The 25,033-nt window shown below is 38.6% G+C and overlaps 1 protein-coding gene across 2 annotated transcripts in view; it reads right to left on the reverse strand.

The window, feature by feature from the left end:
• Positions 1 to 25,033, reverse strand: part of ME2 (malic enzyme 2) — a 54,880-nt gene that overhangs the window by 20,081 nt on the left and 9,766 nt on the right. For both annotated transcript variants that reach the window (XM_007465569.1, XM_007465568.1), the window contains exons 2-10: positions 20,714 to 20,833; positions 13,429 to 13,562; positions 10,286 to 10,435; positions 7,583 to 7,658; positions 6,003 to 6,164; positions 5,582 to 5,685; positions 2,959 to 3,068; positions 2,766 to 2,863; positions 2,357 to 2,470 (exon numbers count right to left, since the gene is read on the reverse strand). In XM_007465569.1, coding sequence (XP_007465631.1) covers positions 2,357 to 2,470; positions 2,766 to 2,863; positions 2,959 to 3,068; positions 5,582 to 5,685; positions 6,003 to 6,164; positions 7,583 to 7,658; positions 10,286 to 10,435; positions 13,429 to 13,562; positions 20,714 to 20,821 — 1,056 coding nt within the window. In that variant the 5' untranslated portion in view covers positions 20,822 to 20,833. The remainder of the gene's footprint in view (positions 1 to 2,356; positions 2,471 to 2,765; positions 2,864 to 2,958; positions 3,069 to 5,581; positions 5,686 to 6,002; positions 6,165 to 7,582; positions 7,659 to 10,285; positions 10,436 to 13,428; positions 13,563 to 20,713; positions 20,834 to 25,033) is intronic.

Consider the following 25,033-nt stretch of genomic DNA (forward strand, 5'->3'; position numbering starts at 1 on the left):
CTCTCACTGTTGTTGCCTCTCCCGTTGCGGAGCACAGGCTCCGGACGCGCAGGCTCAGTGGCCATGGCTCATGGGCCCAGCCCCTCCGCGGGCTGTGGGGCACCAACCCGGGTCCCCGGCATCTGCAGGCGGACCCTCAACCACTGCGCCACCAGGGAAGCCCAATGTACCTTTCTTTTTAACCCATATCTTCCAATTCTATCTTCATATTGCTCATAAACCCAAATATAAAACACAAATCAAATTCCATTATAACCAGAAACTTACTAATCCCTCTCAGAAACTCATTTACTCTGTGAAGTCCTCCTAAATCCAATAGGGCACAAAGGCCCACAATCCCTTATCTGGGCTAGCTGTGTTTTAAAATTCAGAATTTCATACTTTAGAACTGTCTTATAATACATCACAAATACCCTCGCAATGGGCACTCCACAACTGAACAGAACTTATGAATAGTCACACCAAGTACAAAAGGTGAAGATTAGAAATACCCTCTTTGGTCTTGCTACCAAAGTTAGTAGGTAAGTTCAGGTCTGTCAGATTTATTACCAAATGAATTTGAAGAAAAACTCAGGGATTTCAGAGTTTTTAGGATTTCAGAATTTCAGATAGACATCATGGACTTACACTACCAAAAGTTCAGAAATAAGAGGAAAGGGGAATTTTGGTTCAAGATAGCTGAATGAAGGAACATACTTTCCTCACCAAATCCCAGGTCAAAAACTGTAAAAATTAACTCCTTAGTAGTGTCACAAGGGCAGAAGATATACCACTGACACACTAGAACAATGAAGAATTTCTCAACAATGTAAAGCAGACAAAAACATGTGGAATGCAAAAACCAACCAGGCTGAGAAATCCTTATTTTGTTAAAAGAGAAGACCTCCCATGCAACGGTGACTTTTTCCATCAGAACTTCAGAATAACCCCAGGTAAGGACCAGCAGGGGCTGGGAAAAGTAGCACATCATCATCACTTGGTTGGGAAGTAATTAAATGAGTGAAATACAGCCTCAACACATCCAAGTTTTCAGAACAGTGGTTTCACATGCCTGCTCCCAGGAAGACCACAGCTCTTCCATGAGGGCTTCAACAGGAAACTCTCAAAGTCTCAGAAAGGAGGGCAGTGTTTTGGGTCCTCAGGAGAGATACGAAGCCTAAAACTCATCTTAAAAGAAAAATATACCCTGAACTTGCAGATGCACAGGGTTTCTTTTCACTTGTATTCATTCTAAACTCGACTCATTACAAATATGATAAAGAATCACAAAACATTTATAAAAACCAACATCACAAAAAGAAACACCAACATAATTGTGTACTAGTAAAAACAGATACACCTCCCAATAGCCTTCCGAGTACAATGTCCTGTAATCCTTGTATCTTACATACAAGCAAATATGGCAGTTACAGCTTTGGGAGGCAGCACAGTTGAATGATTAAGAGCATAGGATTCACAGTCAGGCTACCTGGGTGTGAATCCTACCTCCATCACTTATAAGGTGATGATCTTGGAAAAGTGAGCTGACCTTTTTAAACCTCGTTCCCTCATTTGTAAAATTTCACTGAATTTTTGATAAGATCAAATGAGACTTTTTAAAAAAACTTTAAATGAGATAACACCTGTAAAGTCTTATCACAATGTCTGGTACATTTTTAAACACTTAAAAAAATTAGTTATAATTTAAGCCTCCAAGATTTTTCATTCACATACTTTAATTTTTCATTTCATTTTTTGTACTAATAGAATACTGGTACTAATTAAGAAAAGATTTCAGAACTGGAGCAAAGTACACTAACAGAAGCTTGCCCAAAGGTGTAGATGACAAGTAACCTCTATATCAACATATATGGCAAAAATACAACAGCACTGTATACTGGATAAGTTCAACTATGAGACAGTTTACCTACATTTCAGTGTGTTACACAGTATAAGATATAAGGCATTTCTTAAGCTACTAAAAATGGCAATCAATGATAGGAAGGCAGGTAGGTCCAAAGGATACCACGTTGATCTGGGATAAAACTCTTTATTATCCATCATTTGACCTTAGGAATATGTGCCTTTTTCTGGGGAAAAGGTCCTTAGATTTCCATGAGATTGCTACGAGAGATTATGATCTCCAAAGGGTTAAAGAATTTCTGCTCAAATATCAGATGTCCTGCTAATGATTTAATTAGAAACTTCTGAATTCCTATGAAAAACCACTAGGTTTTAGATGGGTCAAGAGTCAGAGAATAAAGCAAGAAAGAATAAGTCTGGTGCCAACACAGAGATTATGATTTGAATATGAAAAAAAACTAAACATATCACTATAACAACATTCTTTTGCTTCTCCACATTTTAAATACCTTACCTTAAATAATAAACCAAATTTGTCAACCATCCAAATTTTCTTTTGTGCCTCTTCTTCTGAGAGGCCATTTTCCACCATAGCCATAACTATAAGATTTGCAATTCCAAGAGCAGCCTGTGCAACAAAACATAAATTTTAAAAAACAAGGACTAGAGTATGACGCAACACTAAATTACTTTATTTATGAGAATTATGTTATGAGGAATACTGGGTCTATTCTTCCCTTACAAAGCACACAAAGCTTGATTCTTTGTGATATTCTTTCCAAACATTTTAAATTACCTATTCACAACACTGATCTTGAATTTACACCCTCTATCTCAACAAAATTATAAGTTCATTATACCCCATTTTCCAATTCTAAAGGAGAGTGTTGGTTTTCAATCCTAAAAGCTTATAGGAACTTTACCTCTCCTGCTCCAAGAAATAAGATTCTGTGTTCTGAGATCGGTTTACCGATGACTTTTTGGGCTGCAAGCAGACCGGCTAGAGCAACTGCAGCCGTCCCTGTAAGACAAGTAAAACATTGTAAAGTAAAAAGTAGGCACATTAAAAAAAATTTTAAGTCGGAATCAAAAACCTAAGGTTTTCTTTTGCTTTACCTTGAATATCATCATTGAAGGTACAGTATTTTTCTCGATATTTTCTCAAGAACCTGAATGCATTATGATTTCCAAAGTCTTCAAACTGAATAAGTGTGTTCTGTCCATATCTAAAAACAGCAAAGCCCATAATAGTTGTGTTGAAAATACCACTTTTAAACAGCTTTCCTGTCTAATAGTCCTTATGATCACATTTTAAAATAATGTACAAAGTTAGGTCGTTTAAGGCCATCTGGCAATTTTCACAGTCTGTGAAAGACTAGAACTCAAAATTTAGAAAAATCTATTACTCATTCAGAAAAATGTATGGGGTTCTTAAAATGAATGTAGCACTATGATGGACCTATGGGATATTAATCTGCATAAACTATTACCAAGTGCCTAGGAGGGTGTCCAGCACATGTAAGCGCAAGTAACTTACTAAAAAGCAAGAGATTTTGTCTCTGAGTCTCAAAAAGTATATATTTGATATGTGAATTTTCATTACATTCACAGTTAAACAGCAACACAGGAAAGTATATCTTAAATAAGAGTTAAAGAATAATTGCTGTATGAGTTGACTGGCATTCAGAAAAAGATATCAATCATCTTGGTGGGGTGGAGTAAGGGAAGGCTTGAAAAGGAGGTGGGACTTTATTTGGGTCCTGAAAGAACAACAAAAAGTAAAGCGGTAGAAAGAAAAACAAGGTGTATTTTGCTGACCCTGAATTTTCAACAGTCTGGCTATATATTTCAGAGTCTATATGAAAGTATAAGGGAGAAGTTGGTTAAGGTAGGTTGGAGCCAGGTAACGGAGAACGTTGAATGCAAAATTAGGGAATGGGGACTTTATTCCATATCTGATCTAGAATCACTGAAGGCTACAGAAGGGAAGAGTTCATCTGAGTCTCCCTTTAGGAAGGATAAACCTGCCAGCGATACACAGCATATATCAACCTGGGGAGAGATGAGAAAGAAGGAAAAATAGCTAGGCAGCTATTATGAGAGGACAACAAGATCTGAAGCAGAAGCCACAGGAAGTGAAAGGGACAATTATGAGACATCAGAATGAACAAAAAGAAGTTGACCACGAGGACCACCTGGGAAGTGAGAGAGATGCTGTTAAAATGCCAAGGCAGCCTGGATGACTAAGAGATACTATCTGATTGTCCAAGGTAAGGAAGTGAGGGGAAGGGGAGGAGACGGCAATTTGGGGGAAGATAAAAAGTTTAGTTTTAGATATGTCAACTTTGATTCTGAAAAGGAGTTAATTTTTTTTTTTTTTTTTGCGGTACGCGGGCCTCTCACTGTCGTGGCCTCTCCCGTTGCGGAGCACAGGCTCCGGACGCGCAGGCTCAGCGGCCATGGCTCATGGGCCCAGCCGCTTGGTGGCATGTGGGATCTTCCCGGACCGGGGCACAAACCCGTGTCCCCTGAATCGGCAGGCGGACTCGCAACCACTGCGCCACCAGGGAAGCCCAGGAGTTAATTTTTTACTATCTTCCATGTACCAGTAATCTACAAGGCAGGGCAGGGCTAGATCATAAAGAGTTTGGACTTTACCCTATGGCAACAGGAAACCACTGATAGATTTCAAACAAAAGAATGATATAACGAAGTGCATGTTTTTAAAAGACTAATCTGGTGGTAAGGTGGAGAGGAAATGGAGAGAAGGTGGAGGAAGGTTTTAAAGAATCCAAAAGAGAGATGAGGATCTGCAGAAAGGCTGTGGCAATGGAAAAGAGGAGATATATTTCTGAGGCATTTAAGGGATAGTACCAACTGGATGTGAGGACTGAGTGACACTATACGGGGTTGATGGAGGAGGAGAAAGAGTCAAAGATTAGACCAAGATCAAAGGTGGGTGACAACCCTGTCAACCATGTTAATGCCATTACTAGAGGCTGGATTTACAGAAGATAGGCAATTTAGAAAGGGAAGGAGTTGTTCTGGACATGAATATGAAGGAGCAATAAAATGTCTAGATGGAGGATTCCAACTGTTGGAAACGCAAGCCTCAGAGGGATGTGGGACTACAGAGATGGGTATTCATGGACTTAGGAGTCACGTGCATAAAGGTCACAGCTTACAAGACTATGAGAAGAGAAGAGAACTATGTATTCACCCACATTTAATAAGAGAGGAAGAAAAACCAGTGGAGATGACAAAGGAAAGAAAAAAGGTGGGAGAAAGACCAAGTTAGGAAAGTCTTTTAGTGGTCAAGAGAAAACAATTTCAAGGATGTAGGAGTGGAAAACCTGGTCAGATGCTGCAAAGAGGAGGAGAGAGAAGGAGACCAAATGGTCAGCGAATTTAAAACACGAAAGCTGCACATGAGTTTCCCTGGAATGGTGGAGTTAGCCTGGATGCCAAGGGTTGAAAGAACTGCACAGTGAGGGTATTTTAGGAGCAGTGAGTGCAGACTTCAAGATTTCAGTGTGCTCAAGATGTCAGATAACTCAGGAAGGCAAGGCAGAGGGTATCACCATACATCAGCACATCGAATCAGGCAGGAAAGAACCTAAGTTCTCCAAAATTTAATCTCCTTCTACCTATCTTCACAAAAGATAAAGGAAAACAAAACTGTGGTTCCTTTTTCTTTTTTTAAGAGATGCTTTCATATACTCAAACTTTTAAAAAATACCTGTCAGTAATGGCCTTCATAAACTCATCAATCAGATCATCATAACGTTGTGATCGATCTCTTTTCTGATATAAACCCATGTAAAATGGATCTTTTAAGAGTGCCTATAAAACAGAACAAACGTAAAAATAAAAGCATTCTGTTATATAACCAGTTTAAACATATTCTATAAAACAAAAATTGTAAAATAAAGAAGTTAATAATTTTTAAAACTTTATTGTCCTTCTTCAAAAAACTTAATAGTATTAATTTACTATTATTTGCATAAATATTAAAAGGTGTTTAAGACAAAGGCTAATATCTAATCACAGAATTTTCTCTTCTTATATTTCTTCAAAAGAGGAATGTAATAAAGCAGTTTTTTTTTTTTTTTTTTTTTAATATGGGAGAAGGGTCAAAGGGGGAAAATGATTTTACTCACTGGATTATCAGTTCCTACATCAATACACACAGGCAGGCATCTATCAGGCCGTATTCCAGCACAAGCTGTATACAAACAAAGTTTTCCTACTGGGATTCCCATTCCATAGACACCCAGATCTCCAAGACCCAGAATTCTCTCTCCATCAGTCACCACAACAGCCTTAATTACAAATAAAATAAAGTAAAATAAATTATAAGTTGTCCAAAATGGAGCACTTAAGAAACACATTCATAAAAAGATTCTCTTCATCACAAAATAGCACGTATTAGATTATTCCATTCACATGAACATGTAAAGCTACAGAGAGAGAAGTGCATTAGTGGTTGTCTAGGGCTGAGGGGGGAGTGACACTAATGGGTACAGGGCTTTTCCGGCAGGGTGGGGATTAGGGAGCTGTGATGAAAATGTTCTCAATGACGATGGCTGCACAACTCCGTGAATATACTACAAATTACTGAATTTACACTTTAAGCCAGTGAGTTGCATTGTATGTGAATTTTATTTCAGAAAAGCTACTGTTAAAAACAAAACAGAAAACCTCAAAAAAAGATTCTCTTCACATAGTTTCACTCTCACTTTTAAAAATAAAATTGTTTCTTAACTAACTTTCAAAGTTAACCAACCAAGCATACTTAAAATTCTAGGGTTCCTAGAATCTAGATGTAAAAAGGAGAATTAACTAGATTTGATTTCCCTGTGTCTTTGGTTTAGGAGTAGAATGCTTCTGACTAGAGGATCAACTTGAATATGTTCACAACGACTAAAAAGGGGAGAAGGGGAACTTCTGATACAGATTAACCCTAAGAGGAAAAAAGAGTTTAGAAATAACATGTTACTCCAAATAATAACTGAAGCCAAACAAGAAAAACCTTAGCAATGGAGGAAAAAATCTAGAGTAAAAAATACACCTACAAGGTTTTAAGAGGATACTATGAATTTAATTATCTGACCAAATTTTTTTTTAGGTTATTAGAACAAATGATAATTCATCAAAGATTATTTTGGTGAGGAAGACGTGCAATAAAGGCAAGTAAGATTACTGCCTGTAATAAACACTAAAGCCTACCAAAAGATCTTAAATAAGTCATTAGTTTTTGTTTTATGAAAGACAGCCAGATTGACAGCTGTTTATATTTGCTAAATTTGAAATGCTAAGAGTGTTATATTTGCTTAAGGATCTAAATCTGTCTTGGATTTAGAAGAAAGACATAATGAATCCTCGCCATTGCCCACCAGAATAAAAGTTTTTATGGCATTTTAATGTATTTTCTTTACCTAGAATAATATTAACTGAAAAAGTAAAGGAATATATAGAGAAGGCAAGAGATACCAGTGGTACTGAAGTGAACAGGTTCACCTTACTAGGTCCAGTTGCTTTCCCAGGGCAAACTCTATACCAGTAACCCATTTTATAATTACCATCATGATTTCCTCAGAGCACTAAATCTACATGTATGCAAGTACAAAATAAATCAGAGCAACAATGAAAAAAAACTGTTCTTGAAAATTTTACCTTGTAAGAGGTAACTTACATAGAAAGAAAAAACATTGTGAAAGGAAGGTTGTGCTATTAGTACCTTAACATGATTTTCTGGCCAGTTATCCACAATTGATCTAACATGACCTCTGTCTGAGATTGAAATAAATAATCCCCTGCAACAGAACAAAAACACTTTTGCATTTCACAACAGCTTTTGGTTTTTTCTAAGTTTTTGTTCATAATTGGAATATTTAGATATTTTAATAAAACATCAAGACACTGTCATTTCCAAGCAGATTTACCTAAGTCACACAGGTTTATTTTCAAATATTTTCAACCACTTCAAACTGTAATTGCATTGTTCACATAGTAGCTGCAACAAAGGTTATTATTAAATGATGTGATCATTTTTACCCAAGAAGAAATGTATCCACATCTCCTATTCAAATAAACTCAATATACCTCCAGTAAAAAGCAATATAAAGACAACCCACCAATGCAGGAAAGCACGATAAGGCTAAGTAAACTACTGTCAAAAGTCACTGAAACTGAAAATTTGAAACCTGAAGGAGCAGGAAGGGAGAGAAGAAAACTATAGTAATTTCACATAAAAAATACATCCTTGAAGCATTAGGAAAAAGTAAAAAGTTATTTTAAACACTGTATATTGTTATCCAATTGAGATAATCCAGATTTCAAAAAAGGAAGAGAGGAAGGCAGGAAGAGAGACAGAAAAAAGAAACATAGGTTCTAGAAAACAGGCCAAGTAAAGACGAGGGCCAATGGGCTCCCAGTGCCTTCAAATTGATTCTTAACTTTCTCACTGATATCCTTTTTAAAAAATTTATTTTATTGAAGTATAGTTGATCTACAATGTTGTGTTGATTTCTACTGTACAGCACAGTGATTCAGTTATACATACATATATACATTCTATATCATATTCTTTTCCATTATGGTTTATCAAAGGCTATTGAATATAGTGCCCTGTGCTATACAGTAGGACCCTGATGCTTATCCATTCTTCTCATCAACATCTTAACTTTGGCATTACTATCCCAGCTTAAATCAGTTTAAACAGTTTCTCAACCAGAGCTTCATAGTAGAATCATCTATCTGATGAGCTTTTTATTCTATTTTATTTATTTATTTATTTGTTTGTTTGTTTGCGGTACGCGGGCCTCTCACTGTTGTGGCCTCTTCCGTTGCGGAGCACAGGCACCAGGCGCGCAGGCTCAGCAGCCATGGCTCACGGGCCCAGCTGCTCCGCGGCATGCGGGATCTTCCCGGACCGGGGCACGAACCCGTGTCCCCTGCATTGGCAGGCGGACTCTCAACCACTGAGCCACCAGGGAAGCCCATCTGATGAGCTTTTTAAAATGCCAGGGTTCTACCCCCAGAGATTCTGATTTAACTAGCCTGGACTTAAACAACCAAGACCTACTGACCATCTTCTATGTAAAAAACAAAACAAACAAAAAAACCACGGCCACTGCACAAATGATACACAGTATCTGCCCTCACCCAAAAGCTCTTTATGTTTCATGTGAGTTCTCAACTCTGGGTGCACATCAAAATCACACCAGGAGATTTTATGAAACAGCAACACCTGGGCCCAACTCTAGACTAACTGAATCAGAATCTCTGTGGTTGGGGCCCAGGCATCAGTATCTTTTCGTTTTCCTTTGTCCTTTAATCTGGATTGGGAAATACTATTAAAAGTGAAAATGAAACTATAAAAGAGCTGAACAGCTGGGTTATACCACAGAAATGCTTAGACATATTAATTGATGGCAGCACATAGGACAGAACAGACAGTGTTCTCAAAGTGTCTTCCGGGGAATACCTGCAACACCATCACCGACGGTGTTCATTACAATCCGGACCTCCAGACCTTTCTCTTTTTCATCAGAATCTTGGGAACAGGAAGGAGAGGAAAGTTGGCAAGGATCAACATTTTAAGTAAGCCCCACAGATGTTTCATACGCACATTAAAGTTTGAAAGCCATTAGACTGCATGAGAGGAGACTGAAGATAAATGCTATCACACAGTGCCTGCATTTCTACATTTGTATCAATATGTAAGCAGGACATGGGAAAAACATAAGGATTGTGGAAAATGATTACACGTTAGAGGAACAGAGAAGAAAACTCAAATTAAGTAAAAATAGCATTTATACAATGCTTATAAGTTTACAAAAAACTGTCACATCAGTTTCCTCATCTGACCTTCTCAGCAGCTCTTTGAAAGATACTGGTATTCCTACCTTATGATAAACAGATTCAGAGGAATAAAGTAACTTATTCAAAGACTTGAGCCAATGCTCATTCCAGTACCCTTTCCACTTAAAATATTTGGAGGTACTTGAACTATCTGAAAGCAAAATTTGTGTAAATTCATAAAAAAGGACAAACAGTAGACATAAAGCTGATAAAAAATGAGAATCTATCTCTTGATTGGCCAGATTGTCAAAACCTTTTATGGTTATTCTGCAGAATATGCCACCAAAATTAAGAATACTGTGGGTTTTTTTTTTTTGTACAAAAATGCACATTTCCTCTAACAATCATAAATACTTAAAGAAGGTTAGGAATAAATGATGGTATTTCCACAAAATAAAAGATATGACATGTTATATTTTTATTAATCCCTTTTGGTCCAAATTAAGCTTTTGTGAGGCGGGAAATGTGGTTGGATAAGACTACAACACATAAAATAGAAATGTAATAGGGGCTATGAAGTGATGTTTTTTTCTACGCAATAGTCATTTGCAAATATATTTTAAAAAATAAGCCTTACCTAGGTCTTCTAAAGATGTGTCCATACTGGGAGCAGGCAAGACCAACTGTTGGTGTATATACAATTGGCATTAGACTTTCAATATCATCTTGCAGTATTCTGTAAAACAACTTCTCATTTCTTTCTTGTATTCCCATTATATAGATGTATCTGAAATTAAGCACAGCAAATAATGTCTACCTCAGCCAGCATTAGGCTAAAGACTTTGGCCTTTGAAGTCAAATCTAAACATCTAAAATTGAGGACTCCCTCCCCTTGGAAAACAAAACCCTAAATTATCATTACATAATAACCAGGACTAAAAATCAACAAAAATAAAAATGTGCTTAAATGGTAGATGGTGATGATGAAGAGAGTAATAACAGAAGCAACAGGTAACATTTATTGAGCTCTTACTGTGAGTCAGGCTCTGTATCAGGCACTGGAAACGCAAAAATTACCATGAGGCCGCCCCACCTTCAAGGACCTAATCTTCAAGGTGACTGACACGTAAATAAGGAAATAAAGTGGCATTCATTCAAATATTTACAAAATACTATGTGCTAGGTACTATTCTGAACTCCAGGGATGTAAGAAGTGCCCCTGTCCTCGTGGAGTGAGTTTGTTTGTTTGTTTATTTACCCATCCATCCATCCATCCATCTGTCTGCAGCACATGGCATGCAGGATCTTAGTTCCCTGACCAGGGATCAAACCCATGCCGCCCTGCAGTAGAAGCGAGGAATCCTAACCACTGGACCACCAGGGAATTTCCCTCATGGAGCTTATAATCCAGGAGGCTTATAGGCATTTTAAGTTCTATACAGGGCACATAGGTAGCACAAAAGGAGGCAATGGTCAATTCATATAAATATATAAATAACAGCTTTTAAAGAATAATGTTTAGAAAACAGGGAGATGTTAGCCTGAAAAACCAGTAATCACACTGAATTAAATATGTCTAAAACAGACTCATTGTCTTTTCCCCCACATTTGTTTCTCCTCTTGTTATCATCTGATCAAATGGGAATCCATCCAGAGTCCATTCTTGATTTCTTCCTCTCCCACCCTCCCCCACCCCAATCTAATAAATCAGTATGTCCCACAGAGACTACCTGTGAAATATCTTTCAAATATTTGTTTCCTCCCTCCACCCCCACCCAGCCCAAGCCACCGTCACTTCTCACCTGGGCTACCTCAAGAACCTTTTTTTTTCAAACCTTATTAACACGACAGGCATCAAAGCAACAGCCTTTATTTTATTTTTTTATTTTAGGATTAAAGCTTCTATGTTTATTTGTTTAGTAAACAAACCATTAAGCTAAAAACTAGAGAATAAGTAACCAAAGATTAAAAGAGCACAGAGGTATTGTTGACAAAAATTAAAAATAAAGATAGTAAAGTTAGTTTTTTTTTAAATTGGAGTATAGATGTTTTACAATGTTGTAGTCCCTATTCTCACAATTTTGTTCCCCTGCTCCAATCCTATTCTTCTCTTAAAAACATACCTCTGATCATTTCTATTCTCCCTGAATGGCTTCCAAACGCCAGTTTAATAGGCTTAAGCTCCTAAAATAGTTAACTAGACCTCAATGACTACTTTCCAGCCTCATCTTCATACTGAATGACTTCACTTCCTCAAACGCACCACAACTCTGGCCTTGGAGTTGCAGCATACGCCGACACACCCTTTGCGTGGAACACCCTCTGTCCAGGCACAGTCCTCTACTCATGCTCTCCACATGCAGCTCAGTTGGCACACTCTCTGGGGTCCTTTTCTGTCATTCCCTGCCCCCCACCACACATATATACACTTCAGATTTTCCTGTCTTCAGGTCCCGTTAACACTCTCCGCCCTGTTCTGTAACTCTCACGCCACTTCTTGACTTTGTCTTCCCTCCATGGTAACATGAGTTCAAGACGATATATATTTTCATGTATATATATATATATATGCCCCATAATGTAAAGAAACCACTCTCACTAGTCATCAGTATCCAATAATCCCCTATATTTTATAAACCCAATAAATATTTTTAGTTCTACAGTCAGACTGATCCCTCTACCAGAATACCCTGCCCTTCTTTCTCATTTTGCCTGCTCCTTGTAACATATTGTTTCAAATTCAGCTCAGGCATCACTTCCTCCAGGAAGTGATTCCCCCAGCTTGGCTGGCACGCCTCTTCACGTTTTCAGAATGTACTCCACAGGTCCCTTTTTCTCACTGTGCTATACAATGACAGTCATAGTATAGCTATCTATTGATGAGCTCCTAGAAGGCAGGCTGTGAGTTACTGCGGTGGCCATACATTCTAATTTGCCCGGGACAGTTTCAGTTACTTCTTTTTTACTCCCCAAAGTGTCTGGGATTGGACGATATAATGCCCCATAATGTAAAGAAACCACTCTCACTAGTCATCAGTATCCAATAATCCCCTATATTTTATAAACCCAATAAATATTTTTAGTTCTACAGTCAGACTGATCCCTCTACCAGAATACCCTGCCCTTCTTTCTCATTTTGCCTGCTCCTTGTAACATATTGTTTCAAATTCAGCTCAGGCATCACTTCCTCCAGGAAGTGATTCCCCCAGCTTGGCTGGCACGCCTCTTCACGTTTTCAGAATGTACTCCACAGGTCCCTTTTTCTCACTGTGCTATACAATGACAGTCATAGTATAGCTATCTATTGATGAGCTCCTAGAAGGCAGGCTGTGAGTTACTGCGGTGGCCATACATTCTAATTTGCCCGGGACAGTTTCAGTTACTTCTTTTTTACTCCCCAAAGTGTCTGGGATTGGACGATATATTACATGGCCACCCTATCTATCACCCAGTTTATATCCTCAGTGGCTAGCAATGGCACACACCAAGTAGGTGATCAATAAAAGCTATTGAATAGAATGGGTGCAAATTAGGTGACAGCCTCTGCTTCTAACATTCCATTGAAACCTGAAATGCTCTGTGATTTTAACCATAAAATATTGATTTCTGCTGAATTTTACAATAGTGAAAATAAGTGAAGGAAACAATCATTATAAACCAACTGACTAAAACAAAAGTTTCATTGAGACTGTATATTTCTCATGCGATAATAATCATAATACTCCCAGTTTTTCTGATCCGAACACCAATAAAAAAACTAAACATCTAATCAACTCTTACTTTTCCAAAGGGCCATTCAACTTTTTCACATTTCTGTGGAATCGTAAGGCTTGAATATCTTGTGTCTCTATTTTGGGAGGTAGAAGTCCTTGAAGACCAAGCATTTGTCGTTCCTGTAATGTAAATGCCATCCCCTAAAAAGGAAAAAACAAAAGGATTAAAAAGTATTACTTACAGGGGTAGCAATGGTGCGTCCTACCAAACATAATTTAAACATAAACTTAAAAAGATCAACAAGATATCATTTTTGCCCAGACTTTCATAAATTTATAAGATTGTTCATCTCTAGTACTGGGGAGGGTATGGTAAAAGAATTACTCTCACATACCATTGCTGGAATATAAACTGGTTTAGGCTTTTTGAAAGCCAATTTCGAAATACTCTTAGATTTTTTAAAAATGCACATACTTTATTATTTTTTTAACTGAAGTACAGTTGACTTACAGTATTAGTTTCAGGTGTACAACATAGTGATTCAATGTTTTTATAGATTAAACTCCATTTAGAATTATTATAAAATAATGACTATATTTCCCTGGGCCATACAATATATCCTTGTAGCTTATTTTATACAAAGTAGTTTGTACCTCTTAATCCTCTACCCCTATCTTGCCCCTCTCCCCTTGCCTCTCCTCTCCTCCTAACCACTGGTTTGTACCCTGTATCTGTGAGTCTGTTTCTGTTTTGTTATATCCATTCACTTGTTTTGTTTTTTAGATTCCACATATAAGTGACATCACACAGTATTTGCCTTTGTCTGACTTATTTCACTAAGCATAATACTCCAGGTCCATCCATATTGTTGCAAATGGCAGAATTTCATTCTTCTTTATGGCTGAATGATATTCCATCGTGTGTACATATATCTTCTTTATCCATTCATCTTTTGATGGACACTTGGGTCGCTTCCATATCTTGAATGCACATAAAGCAATTCTACTTCTAGTTAGTTATCCTAGAGATATATTCATATATAAAGACGCGTATGTGAAGAGATTAGTTGTAGCATTGTTTCCAGTTCTCTTGCCTATTACAAACTAACTAAAAGTCCATCAATTATGGAAGAGTTAGCAACTTATGGTATTTCCATACAAACACTTAAACATGTATCTCTAAGTGTGTAGTAGAAAGATCTCCCAGATACACAGTTAGGAGAAAAAGTCAAGTTGAAAATCAAATCAAATTCACTGTTAATTATTATGTTTAGAAAACCCCCATAAAGTACATATTATATACAGATGTATGCATACATTAAAAATGAAATCAACAGAATACAGTTTGAAAGAACACAAACCAAATTAAGAGGCTACCGTGACTGGAAAGGAGTGAGGCTGAACAGAGGGAGGGGGAAGGAAGAATGATACTTAAGAAAAATTAACCTATGTAATAAATTCTTTTTCAGTTTCTGGTATTCAGCTATGGGTTAAATTTTTTTTTTTTTTTTAATCAATGATGTCACTAAAAATGCCAGAGAAAGGACTTCCAAAAATCTTTTCCTCCATAAAAGCAACAAGAACCTTGGCCAAATGATCAGAATTCTGGAAATTAACCACAGCTTTCAGCAATTGGAGAGCATTTATTCAAAACTGCTGAATTTCAGTAAGAACAGCAAGCTTCATGGCATTTTAACTTGCCTTGTTCCTATTCTCCCCTCCCCAGCTCCACAGTAACCTTGAAAACGCAATCACTGTGAAACAATCACTTTGAAAATCAGAGCCTGGCAGTCACTGGAGAAGGCAGGAGGGTTTGGAGATTCTTCTAAAGCCGCATATCCAGGAAACTGTTATTATTTGACCTGGAAGACCCTATCTGCAAGGCTGTCTTTATTTGACCTGACTTGGAGCTCAGGCAGTGTGAACAGCCTTTCCCGCCAGAAGGGTCTGTTGAAAACAATCAGAGGCAATTATTTGACATAGCAGCTCCCCAAGGCAGTAGATAACAGCTGGGGCAAACAACAGGCTAACCAAAAAGCTGAAAAGGAAAAGCTGAGAAAGGAGATGTCCACAGGGAACTTTGAAATGCTGAGACATATTCCTGAGAACCTAGAAGGTCATATGCACAGCTGTACGCATGTCCAGGAAAGACTTGAGAAAGCCCTAAACTCCCACCTCTGGCTAACCTTGAGGCTCTGTGTAAGCAGGAAATGAAGGCTGATGCGTATCTGTAAACTGCCTGGCTGAGTCCTGAAGGCACACCCTAGCAGGTACACAAAGCCCCCTGGCAAAGAATGGGAGATTTAATGGTTCTAGTACTTAAGTTTCTGTTTAATCATTGGCTGATCACTAAGTTAACAAAGCAGAGACTTCAGTAGGCATACATAACAAGAAGAAAGAATTCGTTCAGAAACCACTGGGAGGAATGAATATCTGGTTTCCAGGGCAGCCACATTATTTGAAAAGCCCAGTTTTCAACCAAAAATCATAAGGCAAGCAAAAAACAAACAAACAAACAACAACAGCAACAAAACACATAAAGTCTGACTCATATACAGGAAAAAAGGGCAGTTAATTGAAATTGCCCCTGGGGAAGCCCAAACATTGTACTTACTAGACAAAGACTTTAAATTAGTTATTCTAGAGGAAGGATAAATTGGGAATTTGGGATTAACACACTACTATATAAAAAAAGATAAACAATAAGGACCTACTGTACAGCACAGGGAACTATATTCAATATCTTGTAATAATTTATAATGGAAAAGAATGTGAAAAAGAATATACTTTGCTGTATACCTGAAACATTGTAAATCAAATATACTTCAATTTAAAAAAAGAAAAAAGTTAGTTATTTTAAATATATCAAAAAAACTAAAAAAAACCCATTGTCTAATGAACTAAAAAGAAGTATGAGAATGACATCCTACTAAACAGAGAATACTGATAAACAGAGAAGCTAAAAAAGGAACTAAATAGAAATTCTGGAATTGAAACTACAACAACTGAAATAAAAAATTCACTAAAGGGGCTCAACAAGCAGACTTCAGTGGTGGAAGGAAAAAACCATCAGATTTAAAGATGGGTCAGCTGAGATAATCCAGGCTGAGAAATAGAAAGGAAAAATTAAAAAAAAAACAAAAAACAAACAAACAAAAAAGAAAAATAAGGAATAAATGTGAACAGACCTGAGAGACCAGCAAGAGTACCAACATGTACATAACAGGAGGCCCAGAGGTGAGGAGAGAAAAGGCTAAAGAATATTTGAAAAAATAATGGCTAAAAACCTCCCAAATTTGATGAGAAGCATTAATCCACACATCCAAGAAGCTCAATAGCTCCAATCAAGAAAAACTCAAAGAACTCTACCCCTAGACACATCATATTCAAACTGTCAAAAGCCAAAGACAGCAGAAATCTGAAAGCAAAGAGAAGTGACTCATCACGTGCAGGGGATCCTTAAAAAGAGTAACAGCTGATTTCTTATCAGAAACCATGGAGGCCACAGACAGTGCTGAAAGAAAAATAACCTGTCAACCAAGAATTTCTAAATCCTACAAATTCATCCTTCAAAAATGGAGAAATTAAGATATTCCAGATAAACAAAAACAGAGAATTCAGTGCTAACAGACTCGTCTCACAAGAAATACTAAAGGGAGTCCTTCAGGCCTAAATTAAAGACATTAGACAATAATTCAAATCCACACAAAGAAATAAAGAACACGGATAAAATGACTACATAAAATAAAAGACAGTATAAATGTACTTTTTGTTTGTAGGTCTTTTTTTCTCCTACCCAATTTAAAAGACAATTACATAAAGCAGTAATTATAAATCTGTGTTGACGGTCATGCAATGTATAAAATGTAGTTTGTACTCTGTAATTTGTATGACGAAGCAGCACAAAAGAAGGAGATGGAATCTACAGGAGCAAAATTTTGGTGTACTGGTTAAATTAAACTGGTATCAAACTGAACTAGACTGTTTTAAAGATGGTAATTGTAATCCCCAGGACAAACCACTAAGAAAATAACTCAGAAATATGCAGGAAAAGAAAAGACAAGGGAATTTAAATGGCATCATAGAAAATTTAATACAAATGAAGGGAACAATGGAGTAAAGAGGAACAAAAGGCACATAAGACACTTAAAACAAATAGCAAAATAGCAGACATAAATCATACCTTATTAGTTATTACACTAATGTAGATGGATTAAACTCTATAATTAAAAGGATTGGCAGAATGGATAAAAAAACATGATCCAATCATATGCTGACTACAACAGACACACTTTGATTCAAAGATACAAATAGGTGGAAAGTTTCAAAGATACAAATAGGTGGAAAGTAAAAGAATGGAAAAAGATACACCATGTCAATAGTAACCAAAAGAGAGCTGGAGTAGCTACGTTAGTAACAGACAAAATAGACTTTGAAATAAACATGATACTAGAGGAGGGCATTTTGCTGAAAGCATCAGTCCATTAAGAAGATACAACAATTATAAACATATTTTGTTAGATAACAAAATACATGAAGCAAAAACTGACAGAATTAGGGAGTAAGACAATTCAACAAGCTGAAAATTTCAATATCTCATATTCAATAATAGAGAAAACAACTAGATAGAAAATCAACACGGAAAAAGAAGACTTGAACAACACCATAAAGCAACTAGACCTAGCAGACACTCCCCTCAAAAGAAGCAGGATACACATTCTTTTCAAGTGCACAAGGAATATTCCCCAGGACAGGCCATAAAACAAGTCTCAATAAATTTGAAAGGATTTAAGTCACCCAACGTATGATCTTCAACCACAATGCAATGAGGTTAGAAATTAATAATGGGGGACTTCCCTGGTGGCACAGTGGTTAAGAATCCGCCTGTCAACGCACGGGACACTGGTTTGAGCCCTAGCCCAGGAAGATCCCACATGCCACGGAGCAACTAATCCTGTGCGCCACAACTACTGAGCCTGCGCTCTAGAGCCTGCGAGCCACAACTACTGAGCCCGCGTGCCACAACTACTGAAGCCCGTGCACCTAGAGCCCGTGCTCCACAACAAGAGAAGCCACCGCACTGAGAAGCCCACACACCACGACAAAGAGTAGCCCTCACTTGCCGAAACTAGAGAAAGCCCGCGCATGGCGACGAAGACCCAGTGCAGACATAAATAAATTAATTAATTAAATAAAGTTAAAGAAATTAATAATGGACATTTGGGGAATTCACAAATACTTTGAGCTTAAACAACACACTCCTAAAAACCAATTGGTCAGAGAAGAAAGCACAGGGAAATTAGAAGATACTTCCAGATGAATTAAAACACACATACCGAAACTTACAGGATACAGTGAAAATAATGCTAAGGGAAATTTGTAGCTGTAAATGTAGCTTAAAAAGGCAGAATGATTTCAAATCAATTGCCTAACCTTCCATCTTAAGAAACGAGGGGGAAAAAGGAACAAACTAAACCTGAATCAAGACGGAAGGAAATAATAAAGATTACAGTGAAAATAAATAAATAAAACAGAAGAAAACAATTGGAAAAATTAAAAGACTAAACCAAAAGTTGATTCTTTGTAAAGACCTACAAAATTGATGAACTTTTACAATGAAAAAAGGGGGAGAAGAGACTCAAATCACTAAATCCTCTGTGCCTCATGTTGCTCCTTACGAGATTTTATCTAAGGCTGGAAAATATAAAGGGGTTAAAACCTCTGTATTTTTATATAGTTTTAAATGAACTGTGTTCATTTAAAAGTGCTTTACCTATCCTACTGCCAAAGATAAATGAGTAGCTACACATGGTTTCACTGCCTATCTCCTATTTAGATTTAAGAGACACTCAAAAGTGTTTTATTTATAATGTACAGTAGAAATTAAAATGATTATTAAAGAAATAATTTTATGTATTAAGTATTTATGTTAATAGTTGATAAAATTCTTAAATTTGCTGGCCTGGTGTAAGTGAAGACAACATAGTTTAAAATAGATGTCTTGATTAGCTCTGTAACAGTCAGCAGAAACAACCTTCCTCTCACCTGTCCTTCTCCTACTCTTTTCTGTCTTCCAGTGCCACTTGTTCCACCAAACCTCTTTTGCTCATCTACACAACCGCAATGCCCTCCCAATTTACACAGAAGTGTACCTCCCTCTGCAACAGAGCAGGACCCTATGGTCTTTGCCCACCCCCATGTCCTCAGCCTACCTTTTGTCTGTGGAAAGACTTCAGCCAGAGAATAAGTTTAATCAGAGAAGTGAGAAAATGCAGAAACAAAGGAAAACAGTCAAAGGAGACCAAATAATAATAGTTTAGTCATTAAGCATAGTCAAGGCCCTTTAGTCCCTCCTTAAGATAACATTCTGAGCTGTATCCTGGGAGCTGTCTTATAGATACTGAAACACTCACCAGGTAGAAGACGTTACCTATGTGATGACCAGGCTGTAGCCATGACATAAGCTGCCACAATTGCGAGAACTGGCCTCAAAGAAATGAGAACCGACCCTGGAACTGAAGATTAACTGTACCTAAAACAATCAAGGGGACACTGGTCGGACCACCGATGACCAATGTCAAGATGACTGTCAGAGCTGACTGTGCTGCTTCTGCACGTAGGCGCCTCCCTCAACCTATGAAAGCTCTTGCCCACTGGTTGTGGGGGGCGTGTATGCCTTTGGACGGGCATCTGCCGTCCCCATCTCGTTGCTGGCATCCAAAATAAAGCAAACTTAACTTTCCATCAATCTTGCCTCTTTAATGGCTTGTGAGCAGCAAGCAGCTGGACCCTACTTTCAGTTACACTTCAGCTGATCTTGAGCTATTTTCCTTTAGATATGTGCCATTTCTCCACGTAAGTCAATATTGATAAAAATCCCTTAACTAGACTCTTCAGTGTGCAGGTAAGCATACTAGGGGGGGAAATAAAAGGCCCCTTCTATTTCTTTCCTTCCAAGGGCAGTTAGAATAATCCATCAGGGATTAGGAAATTACCAAACATTTATAAAAATGACAATATGACTAAACGGGATAAATCTAAATATACTGCATCTGGCCAACAGTTCTGGCCAATATGCTACTCTTGGGTTTTTGTTTTGTTTTGCTTTTGAGCTAGAACTAGGAAATAAACTCAATCCTTCTTGGGTGGTAGAAACTGTGAGGGTGAAATTTGGGAGGTATAAAGCAGCCATAATTGTCGCAATGCGGAGAAAAGAGAAAAGTTCATGCACACTTCCGAATAGTTTTAGTATAAAGCTACAGAACACAAAAATTTCATACTTTATCAGTCTAAAATATATCAAACCTTTACCAGGAAGAGAGAAAATGTGTGTTAGTATTAATGTTACTAACCTTGTTTGTTCTTGGGTTCAACATAAGTGGCTTGCCTTTCTCTTTTATGTGCAAATGACGACATGCCAGAGTACAAGGAGTGGCAACTATTTTAAACCTGGACAACATCGTTTCTCTCACCTGGGAAAAACAAAGCAAATAAAGATGATGAGAAACATATTATAGAACTGCATGAATATCAGGGATCAGTTGTCAAAAGCAGATTTAGAAAGCTTCACTTCCCACAAGTGAAAAAATTTTTTCAAAATACATTTATGTTGGCAGAACCTTCAAGATAGCAGAGGAATAAGACGTGGAAATCACCTTCCTTCCCACAAATACATCAAAAATACATCTACATGTGGAACAACTCCTACAGAACACCTACTGAACGCTGGCAGAAGACCTCAGACTTCTCCAAAGGCAAGAAACTCCCCACTTACCTGGGTAGGGCAAAAGAAAAAAGAATAAACAGAGACAAAAGAATAGGGACGGGACCTGCACCTCCGGGAGGGAGCTGTGGAGAAGGAAAAGTTTCTACACACTAGGAAGCCCCTTCACTGGCGGAGACGGACAGTGGGTGGGGGGGAAACTTGGGAGCCACTGAGGAGAGCACAGCAACAGGGGTGCAGAGGGCAAAGTGGAGAGATTCCTGCACAGAGGATTGGTGCCGACCGGCACTCACCAGCCCAGGAGGCTCCACTGCTCACCCGCTGGGGCGGACGGGGGCTGGGAGCTGAGGCTCGGGCTTCAGAGATCAGATCCCAGGGAGAGGACTGGGGTTGGCTGCGTGAACATAGCCTGAAGGGGGCTAGAGAGCCACAGCTAGCAGGGAGGGAGTCCCGGAAAAGTCTGGAACTGCCTAAGAGGCAAGAGACCATTGTTTCCGGGTGCGTGAGGAGAGGGGATTCAGAGCACTGCCTAAATGAGATCCAAAAGAGGGCACGAGCCGCAGCTATCAGCGCAGACACCAGAGACGGGCATGAAACGCTAAGGCTGCTACTGCAGCCACCAAGAAGCCTGTGTGCAAGCACAGGTCCACACCTCCCCTCCCGGGAACCTGTGCAGCCTACCACAACCAGGGTCCCGTGATCCAGGGACATCTTCCCTGGGAGAACACACAGCATGCCTCAGGCTGTTGCAATGTCACTCTGGCCTCTGCCATTGCAGGCTCGCCCCGCATTCCGTACCCCTCCCTCCGCCCAGCCTGAGTGAGCCAGAGCCCCCTAATCAGCTGCTCCTTTAACCCCGTCCAGTCTGGGCGGGGAACAGACGCCCTCAGGCGACCTACACGCAGAGGCGGGTCCAAACCCAAAGCCGAACCCAGGGAGATGTGTGAACAAAGAAGAGAAAGGGAAATTTCTCCCAGCAGCCTCAGGAGCAGCGGACCAAATCTCCACCATCAACTTGATGTACCTTGCATCTGTGGAATACCTGAATAGACAACAAACCATCCCAAAATTGAGGCAGTGGACTTTGGGATCAACTGTAGACTTGTGTTTGCTTTCTGCATCTAATTTGTTTCTGGTTTTATGTTTATCTTAGTTTAGGATTTAGAGCTTATTATCAGTGGTAGATTTGTTAACTGATTTGATTGCCCTCTTCCTTTTTTTTTAAATATATATTTTTTCCTTTTTCTCGTTTTGTGAGTGTGTATGTGTATGCTTTTTTGTGTGATTTTGTCTGTATAGCTTTGCTTTTACCATCTGTCCTAGGGTTCTGTCTGTCCTTTTTTTTTTTTTTTTGTTTAGTTTTTAGCGCTTGTTCCCATTGGTGGATTTGTTTTTCAGTTCGGTTGTTCTTTCTTTCTTTTTTTTTTTGCGGTACGCGGGCATCTCACTGTTGTGGCCTCTCCCGTTGCGGAGCACAGGCTCCGGATGCACAGGCTCAGCGGCCATGGCTCACGGGCCCAGCCGCTCCGCGGCATGTGGGATCCTCCCAGACCGGGGCATGAACCCGTGTCCCCTGCACTGGCAGGTGGACGCTCAACCACTGTGCCACCAGGGAAGCCCTCTTTCTCTTTTTTATTACTTTTTAATTTTAATAATTTTTTAATTTTAATAACTTTATTTTACTTTATTCTTTTTTTTTATTTTCTCCCTTTTCTTCTGAGCCGAGTGGCTGACAGGCTCTTGGTCCTCCAGCAGGGTGTCAGGCCTGAGCCTCTGACGTGGGAGAGCCGAGTTCAGGACACTGTACCACCAGAGACTTCCCAGCTCCACATAATATCAAACGGCAAAAGCTACCCCAGAGATCTCCATCTCAACGCTAAGACCCAGCTTCACTCAACAACCAGCAAGCTACAGTGCTGGACATCTTATGCCAAACAGCTAGCAAGACAGGAACACAACCCCACCCATTGGCAGAGAGGCTGCCTAAAATCATAATAAGTTCACAGACACCCCAAACACACCACCAGACGCGGTCCTGGCCACCAGAAAGACTAGATCCAGTCTCATCCACCAGAACACAGGCACCAGTTCCCTCCACCAGGAAGCCTACATAACCCACTGAACCAACCTGACCCACTAGGGGCAGACACCAAAAACAATGGGAACTACAAACCTGCAGCCTGAGAAAAGGAGACCCCAAACACAGTAAGTTAAGCAAAATGAGAAGACAGAGAAAGACACAGATGAAGGAGCAATGTAAAAACCCACCAGACCAAACAAATGAGGAGGAAATAGGCAGTCTACCTGAAAAAGTATTCAGAGTAATGATAGTAAAGATGATCCACAATCTTGGAAATAGAATGGAGAAAATAAAAGACAGGTTTAACAAGGACCTAGAAGAACTAAAGCGCAAACAAACAATGATGAACAACACAATAAATGAAATAAAAAATTCCCTAGAAGGAATCAATAGCAGAATAACTGAGGCAGAAGAACAGATAAGTGACCTGGAAAATAAAATAGTGGAAATAACTACTGCAGAGCAGAATAAAGAAAAAAGAATGAAAAGAATTGAGGACAGTGTCAGAGACCTCTGGGAGAACATTAAACACACCAACATTCGAATTATAGGGGTCCCAGAAGAAGAAGAGAACAAAAAAGGGACTGAGAAAATATTTGAAGAGATTATAGTTGAAAACTTCCCTAATATGGGAAAGAAAATAGTCAATCAAGTCCAGGAAGCACAGAGAGCCCCATACAGGACAAATCCAAGGAGAAACACACCAAGACACATATTAATCATACTATCAAAAATTAAATACAAAGAAAAAATATTAAAAGCAGCAAAGGAAAAGCAACAAATAACATACAAGGGAATGCCCATAAGGTTAACAGCTGATCTTTCAGCAGAAACTCTGCAAGCCAGAGGGGAGTGGCAGGACATATTCAAAGTGATGAAAGGGAAAAACCTACAAACAAGATTACTGTAGCCAGCAAGGATCTCATTCACATTCGATGGAGAAATTAAAACCTTTACAGACAAGCGAAAGCTAAGAGAATTCAGCACCACCAAACCAGCTTTACAACAAATGCTAAAGGAACTTCTCTAGGCAGGAAACACAAGAGAAGGAAAGGACCTACAATAACAAACCCAAAACAATTAAGAAAATGGTAACAGTAACATACATATCGATAACTACCTTAAATGTAAATGGATTAAATGCTCCAACCAAAAGACATAGACTGGCTGAATACATACAAAAACAAGACTGTGTATATACGCTGCCTACAAGAGATCCACGTCAGACCTAGGGACACATACAGACTGAAAGAGAGGGGATAGAAAAAGAGGCTAAACAATACATTACTAAATAACCAAGAGATCACTGAAGAAATCAAAGAGGAAATCAAAAAATACCTAGAAACAAATGACAGTCAGAACACGATGACCCAAAACCTATGGTATGCAGCAAAAGCAGTTCTAAGAGGGAAGTTTACAGCAATATAATCCTGCCTCAAGACACAAGAAACATCTCAAATAAACAACCTAACCTTATACCTAAAGCAATTAGAGAAAGAAGAACAAAAAACTCCCTAAAGTTAGCAGAAGGAAAGAAATCATAAAGTTCAGATCAGAAATAAAAGAAAAAGAAATGATGGAAACAATCACAAAGATCAATAAAACTAAAAGCTGGTTCTTTGAGAAGATAAACACAACTGATAAACCGGTAGCCAGACTCATCAAGAAAAAAAGGGAGAAGACTCAAATCAATAGAATTAGAAATGAGAAAGGAGAAGGAACAACTGACACTGCAGAAATACAAAGGATCATGAGGGATTACTACAAATCTGCGACAATAAAATGGACAACCTGGAAGAAGTGGACAAATTCTTAAAAAAGCACAACCTTCCGGGACTGAAATAGGAAGAAATAGAAAATATAAACAGA

This window comes from Lipotes vexillifer, unplaced genomic scaffold, assembly GCF_000442215.2.
Source record: "Lipotes vexillifer unplaced genomic scaffold, Lipotes_vexillifer_v1.1 scaffold36, whole genome shotgun sequence".
Lineage (NCBI taxonomy): Eukaryota > Metazoa > Chordata > Mammalia > Artiodactyla > Lipotidae > Lipotes > Lipotes vexillifer.